The 20,081-nt window shown below is 47.1% G+C and overlaps 1 protein-coding gene across 1 annotated transcript in view; it reads left to right on the top strand.

The window, feature by feature from the left end:
* Positions 1-7,793: 7,793 nt before the first annotated feature.
* Positions 7,794-20,081, top strand: part of PKD2L1 (polycystin 2 like 1, transient receptor potential cation channel) — a 52,068-nt gene continuing 39,780 nt past the window's right edge. Inside the window, 2 exon segments of the mRNA XM_049790411.1 lie at positions 7,794-7,992; positions 8,372-8,485. Coding sequence (XP_049646368.1) covers positions 7,794-7,992; positions 8,372-8,485 — 313 coding nt within the window.

The following is a 20,081-nucleotide window of genomic DNA, read 5'->3' as shown; positions in this document are numbered from 1 at the left end:
ACATTTTAAAAAAGATAAATAAATAAATTTAAAAAAAAAAAAGAAATAAAATGAGTTAGCGAAATTTTTATGGGACCAAAGTGGTGCAAAAGACTACCTTACATTTGGGGGAGGGCAGGTAATGAGGTGGTGTATTACAGGTCTTATGCCTATGTTGGAAGTACAGTTTTTCCCATTGTCTTTTGGGTTTTTCTTGTGGTGTGTGGGTTCCCAGGCATCTTCCTAACCCACCCCCTGACCTTCTTCAGATTGGTAAATATTTGCGGCAGGGAGGTCTTGGAAGAGTTCTTGCATTGGGGATACTTTTGGATCTAGGCCCGGTTTCAAGGAGCAGTTCGCGTTAGGGGGAGTTGGTCGGGAGGGCCTCGCAGCATGAGTCCAAAGGGGAGTTGGCTGTCTTTTCTTTCAGGAGACGAGGTGTGGGTTTATCTGGGTGTCCTCTCGCCTGGGTGCTGGGTACTGGTTCGTTGGGTAGGAGGTCGATCTTGATGCCTAATAGAATAAGGAGCTTCTCCTCACTCACGCCTCCCGCCTGCACGCCGGAGCCCCTGGGGGGAGGTGCCGACCCAAGCCGCGCAAAGGGGCTCGCATAATTTTTTTTTTTATTGGTCAGTATTTTCTCATGATTGAATATCATTCAAAAATATAAATTTTCTTGGGCCAGAGAGATAGCATGGAGGTAAGGCATTTGCCTTGCATGCAGAAGGATGGTGGTTTGAATCCCAGCATCCCATATGGTCCCCCGAGCCTGCCAGGAGAGATTTCTGAGCATAGAGCCAGGAGGAACACCTGAGCACTGTCAGGTGTGACCCAAAAACCAAATATATATATATATATATATATATATATATATATATACATACATATATATATACATACATACATATATATATGTTTATAAATTTTCTTGTTTTGGGGCCATACCCGGTGATGCTTGTAACTGCATTATCAACCATTCTGGTTAATGAGGAACATACTGTTCGTGTGTGTTGGGGTGAGACTCACGTTGCCAATGACAGGAGAATCTTTGGAGTTTGCATCTCCCTGTAGAAGCTAATGAAAATAATCACTCCAGAGCAGCTTTCCCTGAGACTCAATAATGAACTTATTTATCCTCAGGAGACTGAGATGGAAACTTCAGAGAAGGCCCTGGATTTCCTTCCTATTAGACCAGTGCTTCTCAATTATTTTCTGTCATGCCCCCCTAGGAAGAAGAAAACATTTTTCACACCCCCATGTGATTGTAAATAGTCACTTTAACCTGAAAAATAAAAATATATAAAATAATTAGAGTTGATTTTTTTAATCAGAGGTAATGTCTGGATTAATGGCTACAATGAGCATGTTTTGCAATGCATGGCTTTTGGAAGTGGGGTTTGAAGCAGGACACAGTGACTCTCAGCTCCAGAGACAGACAGAGACATAAACACTGGGCTTAGGGCCCGGAGAGATAGCACAGCGGTGTTTGCCTTGCAAGCAGCCGATCCAGGACCAAAGGTGGTTGGTTTGAATCCTAGTGTCCCATATGGTCCCCCGTGCCTGCCAGGAGCTATTTCTGAGCAGACAGCCAGGAGTAACCCCTGAGCATCGCTGGGTGTGGCCCAAAAACCAAAAACCAAAAAAAAAAAAACAAAAACACAAAACAAAAAAAAACACTGGGCTTAGCTTGTTAAGACAGTGTTTGCTGAGGTCAAATGTGCCCCCCTTTACAGAGCCTCATGCCCTCCCAGGGTCTGTGCCCCACTATTTTGGTTTTTTTGGGTTTTTTTTTTGGTTTTGGGGTCACACCCGGCGGTGCTCAGGGGTTACTCCTGGCTGTCTGCTCAGAAATAGTTCCTGGCAGGCACAGGGGACCATATGGGACACCGGGATTCGAACCAACCACCTTTGGTCCTGGATCGGCTGCTTGCAAGGCAAACGCCGCTATGCTATCTCTCCGGGCCCACCCCACTATTTTGAACCACTGCTATAGATATTGATATCTCCACAGGTAGTGGCTTGGAGCTATCAGGGTGGCCCTGAAGAACCTGACCAGGAGGGCATTGTGAGAAAAAAGGAATGGCAGAAATGAGCTCATCGTGCAATAGTACAGTGGGTAGGGCATTTGCCTTACACATTGCCAATCCAGGTTTGTTCCTCGGTGTCCCATCTGTTCCCCAGAACCAGCCTGCCAGGAGTGATTTCTGAGAGCAGAGCCAGGAGTAACCCCTGAGCACCACCGGGTATGGCCCAAAAACCCAAAAAATAAAATAAAATAAAAAGAAAGAAATGAGCTCATTTCTCTATGGCATTTGCACCAGCAAGGCTCATGGCCAGTGTGATCCCCAGGAGACCAATGAATATTGTGCTAAGAGGAATCACGATGGAGACATGCTTTTGGTCTTTATGTGCCACCTGGCTTGCCACAGAGGCTATGAAACTCTTGAAAGAGTTGTTTTTTATCCAAAGGCAACTTTTGCAATGTTCTCTATCTGAAATGTCTTCATTCCATTTTGTTGATGTCAGCAGGTCTGGAATGGGTCTGGGCTCAGGGAGGGAGACCTGGGGCTTCTGTCCCTCCGAGATCATGACAAGTCTTGGCCGATGTTATCTACCTGTGCTTTGCAGGAGGCACACAGGATGCAGGCCACAGAAAATAAGCACCTTTGCTTGTTATTTCTAGTACATGGCTTACAAAGACTTCAGTACTCACTTGCCCCCTCCCCACCCCTTTTTTTGGTCTTTGGTTGTGCACAGGAGCTACTCCCAGCTCTGTGCTCAGGTTTCATTCCCAGTTTTGGTGCACAGGAGACCATGCAAGGTGGGGGATTGAACCAAGGGCCTCCAGCATACCAAGCAGGTCCTGTTCTCTGGACATATATTCTTCTTTTTCATCTTAAAAGACTCCATACGGTTGGGGCCGGGAAGGTGGCACTACAGGTTAGGTGTCCGCCTCACAAGTGGATGGACCGCGGTTCGATCCCCCCGTGTCCCATATGGTCCCCCCAAGCCAGGGGTGATTTCTGAGCACAAAACCAGGAGTAGCCCCTGAGCGTCAAACGGGTGTGGCCCAAAAACCAAAAAAACAAAAACAAAAAAAAAAGACTCCATACGGTCAGCAGAGTAAGTCACATCATCAACGCTTTGCAGGAGTCTTAAAGGGACTGACCAAAGCCAGAAGCTAGTGACTGGCTAAGTTAAGAGTAAACCCAAGGATTTGGGCTTTAAGTTCAAGCATAAAGGATTCTGTGGAACTGGTGAGGCACAGCTGGAGCCCTGGATTACAGGGTATATTGATTCCCATAAAGTCAAGTGTCCATAGAAGTTTGAGGGCAGGTAAACTGCAGAGCCCATTTTTAGAAATGCCACCTGATCAAATTCGCAATTTCTGAAGTATAAATCAACAACCGGGAATGCAGAGCACCCTCAGATGACATTTCTCAAGTGGTGCTCGTGTTGTGTAATGTGTCCCCTGTGGACTTCAGCGCTTGAGCCACACTTGTGGTGAGTGCTCAGTTCTGGGGAAGGAAAATGGTTGCCTGGGTAGATGACCTTAAAGAGAGTCTAGCTCAAGCTCCCAGGAGTGTAGGCCATAAGAGGTGTCACACATGAGTCCCCCTCCCCAAACCCTGGCTGATCACAGGCCTCTCTGAGCATAGAATTCTCCCCAGGGAAGCAAAGAGAGTCTTAACCTCCTCCCACCCTGCCACTGCTGTGTCCTGCATTCTGAATTCTCCTCAAAGCCAGAGGGTCCTTCTGCAATGATTGAAAAGCTTTTGGGTAAGAGGTGGCAGACTCTCTTCCTGTGCCATCAGCAATTTTGTACAAAACAGGCCCAGAGCGATAGTACAGCAGGCAGGGTAGGGCACTTGCCTTGCACACGGTTGAACTGGGTTTGATTCCTGACACCCCATATGGTCCCTGAGTCCCTACAGGAGTGACCTCTGGGGCCGGGCGGTGGCGCTGGAGGTAAGGTGCCTGCCTTGCCTGCGCTAGCCTAGGATGGACCGTGGTTCGATCCCCCGGCATCCCATATGGTCCCCCAAGAAGCCAGGAGCAACTTCTGAGCACATAGCCAGGAGTAACCCCTGAGCGTCACAGGGTGTGACCCCAAAACCAAAAAAAAAAAAAAAAAAAAAAAAAAAAAAAAAAAAAAAAAAAGGAGTGACCTCTGAGTCAGAGCAAAATTCTAAGCACCATTGAGTATGATCCCAAAGCAAAGTAAAGGGGCCAGAGAGACAGCTTGGCAGTAGGGCGTTTGCCTTAGACGCTGAAGGATGGTGGTTCAAATCCCGGCATCCCATATGGTCCCCTAAGCCTGCCAGGAGTGATTTCTGAGTGTAAAGCCAGGAGTAACCCCTCAGTGCTACTGGGTGTGACCCCAAAACAAAACAAAACAAAACAAAAACAAAGCAAAGTAAAGAAAACAAAAATGTATATGAGAAAGGAGGGGGGGAGAGAGAGAGAGAGAGAGAGAGAGAGAGAGAGAGAGAGAGAGAGAGAGAGAGAGAACAAGAAGAGAAGAAAGTGCGAAATTGATCCAAGGGCCATATACATGGAAAACACTTGTTTTATCACTCAGCTACATCCTGGTCACTTCTTTAAATATATATATATATATATATAATATATATATATATTATATATATATCTTTTTCTCCCTCCCTTCTTCTCCCCCCGCATTTTCTTCCTCTCTCTCATTTTTGACCCATGCCCAGTGATGCTCAAATAACCATGTAGTGCTGGGGACTGTTCTCCAGCCTTCCGTCTGTGTTCCAGCCCTTTGAATCATGTGCCTAACCCTTGGCCAGATTCTTCATGTGGGTGGGGCCAGCCCTGGCAGTGCTCAGGAATCATCCTGACAGTGTTTGGGAAACCATATGGGGTGCCAGGAATTGAACCCAGGTCAACCATATGCAAGGAAAATGCCCTACCTGCTGTTCTATTGCTCTTGCCCCTGATCAGCTTCTTTTACTAGTCTCTGGGCCCTGGGATGGCAGAACCATGCATCAGGCTGGGATAGAGTGGCTGGACTTACTCAGGGGCTGAGAGCTGCCTGGGGGTCATAGCATCATAATTTCTTGTTTTGGATCTGGGGCTTGATAGGTTGGGAGTCACTCCCAGCAAATACTTGGGGGTGGGGCTATGTGGTGCCAGGGGTCAAGCCCACATGCACTCTGTGCCGTTGAGCTGTCTCCCTGGCCCCACTCAGAACATTAGTTTGCGAACACTGGTTGACGTGTACAGGCCCTTCTGTTTGCTTTTTTTGTGGGGTCCAGGGTGTGCACAAGGCTGCAGTCTGATTTGCTCCCAGTCACCAATCACACACAGCAACAGAGAGGGCAGCTGATAAGCCAAGAGAGCTGATCATTGAGCTTCCATATGATCCAGCTATACCACTCGTAGGGATATACCCTAGGAACACAAAAATACAATACAAAAATGCCTTCCTCACACCTATATTCATTGCAGCACTATTTACAATAGCCAGACTCTGAAACAACCAAGATGCCCTTCAACAGATGAGTGGCTAAAGAAACTGTGGTACATCTACACAATGGAATATTACACAGCCATCAGGAGAGATGAAGTCATGAAATTTTCCTATACATGGATGTACGTGGAATCTATTATGCTGAGTGAAATCAATCAGAGGGAGAGAGATAGATGCAGAATAGTTTCACTCATCTATGGTTTTTTTTTTTTTTTTTTTTGGTTTTTGGGCTACACCCGGCGATGCTCAGGGGTTACTCCTGGCTGTCTGCTCAGAAATAGCTCCTGGCAGGCACGGGGGACCATATGGGACACCGGAATTCGAACCAACCACCTTTGGTCCTGGATCGGCTGCTTGCAAGGCAAACGCCGCTGTGCTATCTCTCTGGGCCCTCATCTATGGATTTTTTTTTTTTTTTTTGGTTTTTGGGCTACACCCGGCGATGCTCAGGGGTTACTCCTGGCTGTCTGCTCAGAAATAGCTCCTGGCAGGCACGGGGGACCATATGGGACACCGGAATTCGAACCAACCACCTTTGGTCCTGGATCGGCTGCTTGCAAGGCAAACGCCGCTGTGCTATCTCTCTGGGCCCTCATCTATGGATTTTTTTTTTTTTTTTGTGTGGTTTTTGGGTCACACCCGGCAGTGCTCAGGGGTTATTTCTGGCTCCACGCTCAGAAATTGCTCCTGGCAGGCACAGAGGACCATATGGGGCGCCTGGATTTGAACTGATGACCTCCTGCACGAAAGGCAAACGCCTTACCTCCATGCTATCTCTCCGGCCCCTCATCTATGGATTTTAAGAAAAATAAAAGACATTCTTGAAATAATTTTCAGAAACAAAAGAGAGTAGGGCTGAAAGTTCCAGCTCAGTACATGAAGCTGACCATAAAGAGTGATGAGTGCAGTATATAGAAGTAACTATATTGCGAACTACTATAACAATGTGAATGAATGAGGGATGTGGAAAGCCTGTCTAGAGTACAGGGAGGGGTGGGGAGGAGGGAGATTTGGGACATTGATGGTGGGAATGTTGCACTGGTGAGGGAGGGTGTTCTTTACATGACTTAAACCCAACCACAATCATGTTTGTAATCAAGGTGTTTAAATAAAGATATTAATTTAAAAAGAGAGAGAGAGAGAGATGACCAGCCACACTCCTGGGCTAGGCCACCCTCCTGCAGGTGAACCTGGAGGGATCTGAGGCTGGGGGAGCACAGCAAAGACTACTCCCATCTTCTCCTTGCCCCACTGCACCTGCACTCAGCACCACCACACTGGCTCATCTCATGGCTCTTTGTCTTGTCCTTTGCTCTCTGATCCTGCCTCCAGGGCACCTTTATCCCAAAAGGAGCCCCAAACCACAGAAGTGAGAAGCACCTTCCTTGTCACTTGGTCATCTGGAGGTCTCAGGAAAAAGAGGAGCAGTCTGGACTCGGGTGATTCTTCCTCCTCCTCCCTTACATATCTAAGTGCATCTCACTGGGAGCTTGGGCTCCTTCTCCTCAGCCACCTGAGAGGGCTCCCCTTGCTCCACCCCAGGAAGACAAAGGTGAGACATTTAGGGTACCTCCACATCCCAGCTGAGCTCTGTCTGGAGGCAGCACCTGGGGCCTTTTCAGCAAAGATCTCAGCCCAGCCTCCAGCCAGTCCCAGTGACTCCTCTCATCCTGGCCTGGGGGCTTGGGCCCTCCTTCCACCCTCTCCCCCTGCTGCTAACGCCAGCACTGACCTTGTCCCCTGCACTGTTTTTTTTTTTTTTTTTGGTTTTGGGCCCACGCCTGGTGACACTCAGAGGTTACTCCTGGCTTGGGGAACCATATGAGACGCTGGGGTTCAAACTGAGGTCCGTCCTGGGTCAGCTGCATGCAAGGCAAACACCCTACCGCTGTGCCATCACTCCAGCCCCTGTCCCTTGCACTCTTATCCTTTCCTTTCCTCTCTTTTTTCTTTCCAGCAGAGCTGGCAGGAGAGGGCGAGGAGACTGGTGATCCTCCCCACTCCCTGACACCTCTCTCTCTCTCTCTCTCTCTCTCTCTCTCTCTCTCTCTCTCTCTCTCTCTCTCTCTCTCTCTCTCTCTCTCTCTCTCTCTCTCTCTCTCTCTCTCTCTCTCTCTCTTACACACACACACACACACACACACACACACAAACATACGCACACACACAAACATACGCACACGCACATACAGATTCTCCCTACAAAAGGCTACTGAGACCAGCTGCTCCCCAACTCTCTTCGGCTTTTTGGGGCTGAGACTAGTCCCTTTCTCCAGTGAGCGTGGGGACCTACGGAGTCAGAGCCCCCAGCTTGTTCCCCATGAGTGTGGCAGGAAGCTCCGAGGGGCACGAGGGGATGCAGAGTGGAGCCTGGGACAACCCAGCCTACAGTGGTCCCTCGTCGCCCTCTGGGACCCTGAAGGTCTGCACAGTCTCCAGTGCTGCCCCAGCCCAGCCTGAGAAGGTCCACCAGGCCCCTGTGTCCAGCTGCTGCCTCCAGATCGGCCGCAGCATCCGAGGTTTGTGGAGGAGGGCACCTGGAGATTTTCAGCTTCTTAGCTGGTCCAGTGGGCAAAGTCGGCTCCAGTGTGTGTGCAGGGCCCAAGAGCCTGGTGCCTGGAGACACTGTCCATTTGATGACTTGTCACCTCTTAGAGACTCTGAAGGGTAGGTTAGTGCTCATTTATGGGGGGACCTCGATGCGGTGAGACTTCCAACTGCCCCCCCCCCAGCTAGAACCTTCCCTGCCTTGGCACACCTTTTTTGGGGAGCTGGAGAAGTTGGGGCTGCCCGGGGAGAGGCGGTGGGTGAGAGGAGGGTCTGGGGCTAAGGGTCGCAATGTAGGGACTGCTAAGTGAGGGGATCAAGAGGAAGCTGGCACTTCCACTGTGCCCCCAGGATTGTGGGGGACCTCCCTTCCTGAGAACACAGCTGAGAACCGGGCGCTCTATGTCAGGAGCCGGCTGCGGGAGCTACTGGTGTATGCAGTTTTCCTGTCGGACATTTGTCTCCGTGAGTACCCCTGGGGTACGGGACCTTCAGAGCTGCCATGAAAGCCCAATCATTGTCTACCTAGTGCAAGATACAGGGTTAGGGCCCGGAGAGATAGCACAGCGGCGTTTGCCTTGCAAGCAGCCGATCCAGGACCTAAGGTGGTTGGTTGGAATCCCGGTGTCCCTTATGGTCCCCGTGCCTGCCAGGAGCTATTTCTGAGCAGACAGCCAGGAGTAATCCCTGAGCACCGCCGGGTGTGGCCCAAAAACCAAAAGAAAAAAGAAAAAAAGATAGACACAATCTTGCCAGGTGATGGAGTGTCTCAAAGGGCGGAGCAAGGCCTTGATGTGTGGATCCTGGGTCTTATCCCCCTCCTGGGTCTTATCCCCCGAGCCAAGTGTAGCTCTCCCCCGCTCCCCACTTCATACAAATGAAATAGCAGCAGCTGAGTTAAGGAAGGGACATTGCTTAGGGGCTTTGTCAAGGGCTATGGGAAGAATCTACTTTTCCTCAGACTGCAGTGCTCAAGACTGCCTCAATCACACGGCAATAACAGGGCTTGAACCTGCAACTTTGCCCTTACCAGGCAAGTGTTTCAAGTCATGGGACCATCTTCTGGCTCTCAGAACCCAGATCTTTGGTTTTCTTTCACACCAGGCAGCATTCAGGAGTTACTTCTGGCTCGGCACTCAGAAATCTCTCCTGGCAGGCTCCGGGACCATATGGGATGCTGGGGATTGAACCCTAATTGGCCACATTTAAGACAAACACCCTACCTGCTGTACTATCACTCTGGTCCAAAACCCAGCTCTTTGGGGATCACCCTAAACAGTGCTCAGGAACTACTCCAGCTTGATGTATTAGGGATGCTTCCAGCATTGATCAGAGAGCCACAGAGTTCTGGGAATCAAACTTGTGCAAAGCCACCCTCCCGTTCTCTGAACTGTCTTTTAATCCAGAATTTCATTTTTGTTTTGTTTTGTTTTGGGATCACACCCGACAGTGCTCAAGTGCCACTCCTGGCTCCATGCTCAGGAATCACCCCCGGCAGACTCGGGGGTCTATATGGGATGCTGGGACTCGAACCACTGTCCCTCTGCATGCAAGGCAAACGCCCTACCACTGTGCTATCTCTCTGGCCCCAAGAACTCCATTTTATTTTATTTATTTATTTTTTGCTTTTTGGGTCCCACCCGGCAGTGCTCAGGGATTACTCCTGGCTCTACTCTCAGAAATTGCCCCTGGCAGGCACAAAGGACCATATGGGATGCTGGGATTCGAATCATCATCCTTCTGCATGAACGGCAAACGCCTTACCTCCATGCTATCTCTCCGGCCCTATTTTATTTTATTTTTTGGATTTTTTGGGTCACTCAGCCTTACTGCTCAGAATTCACTCCTGCCAAGCTCAAGGGTTCTTATGGAGTATCAGAGATAAAACCTGGTTCAGCCACATTTAAGAAAAGTGTACATTGTACTAATACTCTACACCCCCATTTTGTTTTTATTCAAACAATCATTTGCTATTTTGGGGCCACACCTGATGGTACTCAGTACTTGCCCCTAGCTCTGTACTCAGGTATCACTTCTGACAGGGCTCAAAGAATCCTATAGGGTTTTCGCCAATTAATCCACATGGCCACATGCAAGGTGAACACTCTACCTCTTCAGCCCCAGAAGTCCTGTTTTTATATTCATTTCCTGACTCCTGCACAGCCTTACCACTGAGATCTAGCAGCGGGTGGAAATTTTCACCCTTCAGGAAAGAGTAGGAGATCCTCCTTTCTAAGTTTGGGGAAAAATAGAGTAATTTGATGGGGTTCACAGAGCTTTTATTCAGGGCCGAAGAGATAGCATGGAGGTAAGGCATTTGCCTTCCATGCAGAAGGATGGTGGTTTGAATCCCAGCATTTCATATAGGTCCCCCCTCCCCCGCCAGGAGCTATTTCTGATTGCAGAGCCAGGAATGTACTCTGAGCACTGATGGGTGTGACCCAAAAACAAAAAACAAAAAAAGCAACTCAGCAAGTCTTAGCGCTAGATATTTGATAAAAAGGGATAAAGATGGACTGGAGCAATAGCACAACAGTTAGGGAGTTTGTGCTGCATGCAGCAGATTCAGGACAGACAGGGATTCGATCCTCGGCATCCCATATGGTTCCTGGAGCCTGCCAGGAGTGATTTCTGAGTTCAGAGCCAGGAGTAACCCCTGAGCACAGCCGGGTGTGGCCCAAAAATAATAAAAAAAAAAAAAGATGAGGAGGGGGCTGGAGAGATAGCATGGAGGTAAGACATTTAGACATTTGCCTTGCATGCAGAAGGATGGTGGTTCAAATCTCGGCATCCCATATGGTCCCCTGAACCTGCCAGGAGCGAGGAGAAAGAAGCCAAGAGTTAGAAAAAAGGCCACTGCAAATAAGATCATCCATTCCACTGAGAAAACACTAACTTGGGGGGGTTGTTTAAAAAAAAAGAAAGAAAATACTAGCTCACAAGTGTAGAAGAAAGCATATGTGAAGCTCCCACAAATCTAGGGAAGCCTTGGTCTCTATAATGAGAAGACATATCTGTCTGACAGACAAAACTGTGGCAAGAGAGAATCAAAGAACTGCAGATATTAATAAAATTGCAGGGACCAGAAAGATATCATAGCAGGTAAAGCACTTGCCTTGCATGCAGCCCACCCATGCATCTCTTATGGTCAGCCCTAGAACCACCAGAAATGATTCTTGAGCACAAAGTAACCCCTGAGCACTTTGTTGCTCCCCCCAAAAAACAAATAAAAGTAAAGTTGCATGTATTTGGATGGCAGGTACATACTCTTTTCAGGTACAAGACTCTAGCACGATTCCTGCCATCCCATGATCTCCCAAGCATAACTAGGTGTTGCCCTGGTGGTTTCTGAGTGGCCCCAGGTCACTAGCACCTTCAGGTATGGCCTTGACAACAGTAGCAACAAAAATTAAGTTGAGGAGCCAAAGCAATTGCCCAATAGATAGGGCATTTTTCTTGCATGCAGATCCGATCTGGGTTTGATGCCATGTGGTCTCCAGAGCCTGCCAGGTAGTGGTTTTTGAGCACAGAGCCAGGAGAAACTCCTGAGCACTATTAGGTGTGGCCCAACCCTTCCCCCCAAATTAAGTTGAGTGCAACAAATGCTGTAAACCTTATGATAAGGGGACATAGTATTCAGTTAGTTACTTATAAAAATATTTCTCACAAGGACCAGAATGATAGTACAGTGGATAGGTCATTTGCCTTTCATGTAACCATCCAGTTTCAGTCCCTGAGCACCGCCAGGAGTAATTCCTGAGAACAAAGCCAGGAGTAACCACTGAGCAGTACTGGTGCTGCCCCAAACCAAAGCAACAACAACCACAACAACAGCAACTAAACAAAAAATTTAAATAATATAATAAAAAAACGACACAAACGAAATTTATCTAATGCCATAGAGTTGTGTGTGTGTTGTCTAATCAGCCCCAAACACCTTTTATTTTTTTTTTTTATTTTTTTTTTTTTTTTTGGTTTTTGGGCCACACCCGTTTGATGCTCAGGGGTTACTCCTGGCAATGTGCTCAGAAATTGCCCCTGGCTTGGGGGGACCATATGGGACGCTGGGGGATCGAACCGCGGTCCGTTCCTTGGCTAGCGCTTGTAAGGCAGACACCTTACCTCTAGCGCCACCTTCCCGGCCCCCCAAACACCTTTTATGTCTAGCTGGCCTTACATCTCACAGAAGCTCTATTCTTTTTGGTTTTTGGTTTTGGGTTTTGGGTCACACCGGCAGCACTCAGGGGTTACTCCTGGCTCTATGCTCAGAAATCGCTCCTGGCTGGCTCAGGGACTGAAACTGGATGGTTGCTTGAAAGGCAGATGACCTATGGGATGCCGGGATTCAAACCACCATCCTTCTGCATTCAAGGCAAATGCTTTACCTCCATGCTATCTCTCTGGCCCCAGAAGCTCTATTCTTTTGAGGATGTCTGATTCTTTTGTCTTGTAGTTGTTTTTGGTTTGGCCACAGCCAGCAGTGCTCAGGGCTTACTCCTATCTTTGCACTCAGGAATCAATCACTCCTGATGGGAGTGCCAGGGATTAAGCCTAGGTTGGTCTTGTGCAAGGCCTTTGCTTTACCTGCTGTACTATGTCTCCAACCTCTGAATCTTACTCTGAAGGTAGACTCTACCTGAAGGTCAGGTAGCATACAAGTTGATCATGGTCATCATATTCTGAGTCAGCCTCAGGGAGAACTGAACTCACTGTGCATGACTCCTGGCGGTAGGCCCATGGGAACTCATTGCACAGGTCAGAGTGTTGTCTGAGGTTCTCCCTGAAGTTCAGCAGAAAGTGCATGTAAAACAAATAGCAGATGGTTAGCTGGTGTACAATTCGTGGGTTCCCTATGATTACTTACAGCAAATGACTGTCAAAAATTTATTTGTTGACGTATTGATTTTTTTTGTCTGCACCATCTACTAGGAAGGACTGCCCTTCTTTCTCAAATTGCATGACAGCAGCTGAAGCCCAGAGGCAAAGCCTGTCTCTGGATTACTCAAATGGCTCTATTTCTTTATCAGTCTTTAGAGAATGTGGGAGGAAGTTTTCCAGCTCTTCAGTGTTATAGTAAACTGTCTCCTTTGTCCAGTTTTGCTTGCTTTTTGAACCGTGCTCGGTGGTGTTTAGGTTTACTCCTGGCTCTACACTTAAGAATCACTCATGGGGCAGGAGCGGTGATATAGCAGTAGGGCATTTGCCTTGCACATGACTGACCTAGGATGGACCATGGTTCAATATCCCCGATGTCCCATATGGTCCCCCAAGCCAGGAGCAATTTCTGAGAGCATAGCCAGGAATAAGTCCTGAGTGTCACCAGGAGTGCCCCCACACACACGAAAAAGAATCACTTCTGGTGGATTTAGAATACCTAGGATCAAATCTGGGTCACCCACAAAAAAACAAAAACAAACAAACAAACAAATAATCACTCCTGGTGGATCAGAATGCCTAGGATAAATCTGGGTCATCCACATGCAAGGCAAATGCCCAGCCCACTGTACTAGTGCTCTAGCCTTAAATATTCTTGTTTGTTTGTTTGTTTTTGTTTTTTGTTCTAGGCTAGTACTTGCAAGGCAGACACCTTACAGCTTGCACCACCGCTCCAGCCCCAGCCTTAAATATTCTTTAATTTTTTTTTTTTTTTTTTTTTTTTTTTTTTTTTTGTGGTTTTTGGGTCACACCCGGCAGTGCTCAGGGGTTATTCCTGGCTCCAGGCTCAGAAATTGCTCCTGGCAGGCACGGGAGGACCATATATGGGACGCCGGGATTCGAACCGATGACCTCCTGCATGAGAGGCAAACGCCTTACCTCCATGCTATCTCTCCGGCCCCATATTCTTTAATTTTTAATTATTTTGTTTGGGAACACACCAAGCAGTGCTCAGGCTTATTCATGGTGCTCAAGGTTACTCTGAGTGTGGTCAAGGAACTATATGGGGTACTGGGTTGGCCACATGCAAAGTAAATGCCTTAATCCCTGTTTTATCTCTTTGGCCCCTGTTGAATTGTGTGCATCTAATATAATATTTTAAATATAGCAATACAATGAAAGAAAAGTAATCAGTAGATGGAATTCTTTTACAAGCCAGCTTTCATTAGGCAATAAGCAGGAGGTATCCTTCCTGGCATGCTGATGGGTATTAGGTTAATGTATAACATACATGCAGAGAGGCTGCAGTCAATAGTGGCAACTTCTTTTTTATTTTTTGGTTTTTGGGTCACACCCGTTGACACTCAGAGGTTACTCCTGGCTATCTGCTCAGAAATCACTCCTGGTAGGCACAGGGGACCATATTGGATGCCGGGATTTGAACCACCTTTGGTCTTAGGTCGGCCGCGAATCACCTTTGGTCCTAGGTCGGCCAATTGCAAGGCAAATGCCCTACCGCTGTGCTATCACTCCGGTCCCAACTGTGGCAACTTCTTAACACTCACAGCTGAGTGTGTGTGTGAGCACAGGAAGGGTGTGACACCAGCACAGGCTGCAACTTAAACAATGTGCAAGAGCTAGGGCCAAAAAACGTGACCCGGTGAGGCTCTGGTGCAAATTGCAGTGTCTTCCAGTGGACATCATAGCCACCACAGTGTAATCAACTAAAAGCAATTACCTGTGTGAGCACTGTAACCAGAGAAGCATAAACCCTGGGTCCCTATGGCTGAGTGGGTGACCTACACCTGATATGCAACCTCAAGCCAGCACCAAAGCAAAAACATGCCAGGACCACAACCAGGCATATGCAACCTTGATCATCACCAGATCAATGGTGAGAACAATGAAGGAAGGAGAGGGATTTCTTGAAGAAGAATTTGGGGGTGCAGAAAGATAGTACAGCAAGTAAGGTGCTTGAGTACACTTCACTTGGATTTGATCTCCAGCAATCTATATGGCCCACCAAGCCCCATCAGGAGTGATCCCTGAGCACAGAGTCAGGAGTAAATGCTGAGCACTGCTGGGTATAATCCAAAGAAACGAAACTAGAATATCTTACTATTCAAATTATTCATTGTGCATCTTCTGCTAGATTAACATCCTTCTTCAAAGTTACTTTTACAAAATTCTAGAGGAGCCAGCGAGAACTTTGAAATTCTACTAGCTAAGACAAAGATAACTAGTATCATTAATTGTGCTTAATTCTTTATACATGTTGTTTATGTCACGTAAACATCAGTACTTTGGGTCTGATTCAGTATTTATCATTCTTTGTTTTTGAATTACCACCATTCAATAAAGTTGTTGTTTATTTGTTTGTTTTGGGCCACACCCAGTGGTGCTCAGAAATTATTCCTGTGTAGCTCAGAGGACTAGAGGGGATGCTGAGATTGAACCTGGATTGGTGGCATGAAAGAGCAAATCTCCTACCTACTCTGGTTTTCTAAAGTTTTATTTGTTTGTTTGTTTCTTGGGGCCACACCCTGTGATGCTCAGGGGTTTCTCCTGACTATGTGCTCACAAATTGCTCCCGGCTCAGGGGACCATATGGGACACAGGGGATCGAACCTAGGTCCATCTTGGGTCAGCCACGTGCAAGGCAAACACCCTACCACTGTGTTATCACTCTGGTCCCCCATCCTCTAAGTTTTTTTGTTGTTGTTGTTTTGTTTTTGGGTCACACCCAGCAGCGCTCAGGGGTTACTCCTGGCTCTACACTCAGAAATCTTTCCTGACAGGCTCGGTGGACCTTATGGGATGCTGGGATTCAAACCACTGTCCTTCTGCATGCAAGGCAAATGCCTTACCTCTATGATATCTCTCCAGCCCCTTGATCTTCTAAGTTTTTTTTTTGTTTTTTTTTTTTGGTTTTTTTTTTTTTTTTGGTTTTTGGGATACACCCAGCGTTGCTCAGGGGTTACTCCTGGCTGTCTGCTCAGAAATAGCTCCTGGCAGGCACGGGGGACCATATGAGACACCGGGATTCGAACCAACCACCTTTGGTCCTGGGTCAGCTGCTTGCAAGGCAAACGCCGCTGTGCTATCTCTCCGGGCTCGATCTTCTAAGTTTTAATATCACATAGATACTCTGTATTCTTGCAGTCTGACCCATTGAAATTTCAAAACTGCTGAAATATTAATGTGTTTTCCCTTTAAGAAACAATTGCTGGGGCCGGGTAGGTGGCGCTGGAGGTAAGGTGTCTGCCTTGCAAGCGCTAGCCAGGAAAGGACCACGGTTCGATCCCCCGGCGTCCCATATGGTCCCCCCAAGCCAGGGGCAATTTCTGAGCACATAGCCAGGAGTAACCCCTGAGCGTTAAACGGGTGTGGCCCAAAAAACCAAAAAAAAAAAAAAAAAAAAAAAGAAACAATTGCTACCCACCACTCAGAAGCTTTATCATTCCTATTAGGATGAACTGTCTAGTTGCAGACAGCCAGTTTACAGAGGCTAAAAGGAACTATTTCCAAGGAGGGGAGGTCAGGACCTTGGAGAGCACCAGCAAACCTCTGGAGAGAGTCCAAATTCAGAGTTGCCTGAGGCAGCTGGGAGAGGAGGAGGCTCGGAAACTATTAGGAGCACAAAGGTACTAATGTTGAAATAACCATTAAAATATAAAGGTCTTACTAGGTACCTAAAAATTACTGTGAAAGATTTGTAATCCACTTTGGTCAAAATAAAAATTAAAAAAGAAAAAAAACGAACAAAAAAAGAATATAAAGATCTTAAAATTATATTTTACTAGAAAGTTCTTGAAGCTAGGAACATCAATTCTCAAGCTCAAAGGCAACTAAAGCATCTATTCAGTTACCTTAATGATTTAAAGATCTTTACTGGGGCCGGGTAGGTGGCGCTGGAGGTAAGGTGTCTGCCTTGCAAGCGCTAGCCAAGGAAGGACCGCGGTTCGATCCCCCGGCGTCCCATATGGTCCCCCCAAGCCAGGGGCGATTTCTGAGCACATAGCCAGGAGTAACCCCTGAGCGTCAAACGGGTGTGGCCCAAAAACCAAAAAAAAAAAAAAAAAAAAAAAAAAAGATCTTTACTGAAGATCCATAGATGTTGGAGATTTTCGGTAGTTAAAAAGTTTCAAGTGGGTTCTACCTCAGTCTCCACTGCGCCTCACACACGTGTGTGTGTGTGTGTGTGTTGTATCTGGATACAACTTCAGTATAGCATCCTGGTACTCAACTGGGCAGACCTCTATGAAGCATTTTGTCAATTCCTGGATCTTGGGATCAGCAACCAGGATCATGAGAACTAGGCTACTGAGAGTAACCAGACAGGATTCTAGAGAAGGGTTTGTTGCAGCCTGGAACTAGCTGACTTCTAACACGCTGGCGGCTTACTTCAGGACAAGTGGGCAGAGTCTATGGGTCAGATTTTGGCAAGTCACAGAGTACCTTGGAATTATCAGTAAGTACATCAAGAGAAACGAATTAGTACTTGCGTACCTTGCTATTTTGCCTCTGTAAGAGAGCTTGCAAAAAAAAGTTCTAACTCCTAGTACTAGGAGATCACATCAAACATCACCCCATGGGTGCTGGTTAGTCCTACTTATAAATGCTTTTGCTAAATAGATGTATACAGTATCATGTGCCCTGATTTGATCAATCACTTGTGAAATGAACAGGTTTTAGTATTTTTCATTTTATTAATTTTGGAGGGTTTGGGGGCCACATCCAGTGGCACTCAGGGGTCACTCTTAACTCTGTGCTCAGAAACCACTCCTGAGGGGCCTGAGTGACAGCACAGTGCATTCGGTCGACCTGGGCTCGATTCCCAGCATCCCATGTGGTCCCCTGGGCCTGCCAAGGTGATTTCTGAGCTCAGAGCCAGAGTAATCCCTGAGCACCACTAGGAGTCGCCTAAAAATAGAAAAAGAAATTACTCCTGGCAGACTTGGGGGACCATATGGGGTGCCAGGGCTTGACCTCAGGGAAGTCCTTTGCAAGGCAAATGCCCTACCTGCTGTGCTATCGTCTGGCCCTGGTTTAAGTTTTTTGTTTATATGTTTGTGTAAGTTGCATAAGAAAGATGTACTTCAATGGGGCCAGAGAGGGTCCAGGGGTTAAAGTGCTCAAACACAGCTGAGCCCAGTTCCATTTCTGCTGCCATATACAATCCTCAGAGCACCATGAGGAGTGATCCCTGATCACAGAACCAAGAGGAAGCCCTGAGCACCTCTGTGTGCCCCCCAGCCCCCCAAAAAGAAAGAAAAATGTATTTTAAGGGAGAGGAAGTGAAGTAGGGCAAATTAGACCTGAGCTGAGGTACCAACCCCAGTGACTCATTTCCCACAAAGATGGAGCTGGAGAGAACAGCCAACAAATTCTGGCCCAGAAATGTGACCTGGAAGTGCCCCATCAATTATAATGACCCTCCACAGGGACTGCATTTCTTTTCTCTCAGCTTTATTCTCAGGATGAAGTGAGCTCCATGGGGGCAATTTGCAGTGTTTCCAGGCTGAGCTCTCTGTCTGGGCAGCCATGTGGCAGCTATCCATCAACCCACAGTGACCCCTCAGCTGTGGGGCTCTTTAATCCCACACAGAATGGTTACACCTGTTATCTCACTAGATCCTGATAGCCACCCTACCAGGGATAGATTTTATTAATCCTTTTGTCTCTCAAATGAGGTGCAGTTGCACTGTCGTTACGAATAGACCAGGAGTGAACCATCATTCAGAAGGCTCCTGGCAGGTGGAGTGGTCCTAGGCCTTGGCAGAAAAAGAGCCCGAGAAGGGTCTTCCTGCCTCCACCCTGCCCCTCCCAGCCACACGCTGTTTGTGACTGAGCTGCAGGCCTTTGTCTTCTTGCAGGACTGCTATAGCCTTTTGTGGAAGGAAGAAACACAGAAGGTCTTTGTGTGGAAACAATAGCTGTTTGTTTTAGGGACAGTATTGTTATCTCAAAGGTGCACCTGGACTGAGCCTCTGTGGGGAGTGGCTCTGACCAATGAAAGCCTGTGTCTGGTCATCAAGGAGTTGGGCAGGTGGGCAGACTTTGATGACTGTCTGTACTCCTCCTTCCCTCCCTCCCTCCCTCCCTATTTGCCCTCCCTTCTTCCCTTCCCTTCCTTCCCTCCTCCCTTCTTCCCTTCCTCTCTACCCTCCCTTCTTCCCTTCCCTTCCTTCCCTCCTTCCCTCCTCCCTTCCTCTCTTCCCTCCCTCCCTGCCCTCTTTCCCTTTTTCCCTCCCTCCCTGCCCTCCCTCCCTCCCTCCTTGTTTTTGAACCATACCTGCTTGGGGTTTTTTCTTTTATGACTAAATAATATTCCACTACAATATTCCACTTACAGGATATATATATATATGTATATATATATATTTTTTTTTAACTGATAGTACACCAAAATATTATCCCCATGCCTTTGGCAAGATAAGTCAAGATACCTGATCTCAGGGAATTTCGTTTTGGTTGTTTTCTGTGTTACAGGGATAATTTGGTATCTTTGGTTTCTTCTGTTGTCAATCATGAATTGATGTAGGGAAGGTTAGCATACAAAAATATGATTTTAATTTAATTTTAATTTTGTTTTAATTTTAAGTTTGTTTGCATAAAGAGTCAGAAGACATGGAACCTACCAAAGGACCAAACCCCACCAGTTTATATGGATTTTAGACCAAGAGCAATATAAGTGTGAAGGATAGACAGGTCAAAGACAGCCCTGGTTTGGGTTTGTCCAGCTAGTACAGTGAGCTGAGTAGAGCTTGTGTACAGGACTTCTTGTTCTGTTTTCTTTTTCTTTTCTTTCTTATTTTTTGGCCACACCCAACAGAACTCTGGGGTTATTCCTGGCTCTGTGCTCATAAATTGCCCCTGGCAATCTGAGGGGACCTTATTGGATGCCAGGGATTGAACCTATGCAAGGTAAATGACCTACCCATATGCAACTGCTCTGGCTCCTTTGTTCTGTTTCTGATAAAAGGTGTGTCTCTATCTCATGCTGGGGGTACCTTTTACATCAAGATTTTTTTTTTAAATTTCAGCAGTAAAAGAGGAGGGTCAGAAAAAACTCCTGCTTTTAGGAGAAAAGAAGATTTAGGTAACATTCATCAATCAACTAGTTTTTTGAGGAGAGAATGGTTTGGGCCACACCTGGTGATGCATAAGGGTTACTCCTGACTCT

Source organism: Suncus etruscus, chromosome 17 (genome assembly GCF_024139225.1).
Source record: "Suncus etruscus isolate mSunEtr1 chromosome 17, mSunEtr1.pri.cur, whole genome shotgun sequence".
Taxonomy (NCBI): domain Eukaryota; kingdom Metazoa; phylum Chordata; class Mammalia; order Eulipotyphla; family Soricidae; genus Suncus; species Suncus etruscus.
This window is presented reverse-complemented; position numbering and strand designations above follow the sequence as displayed.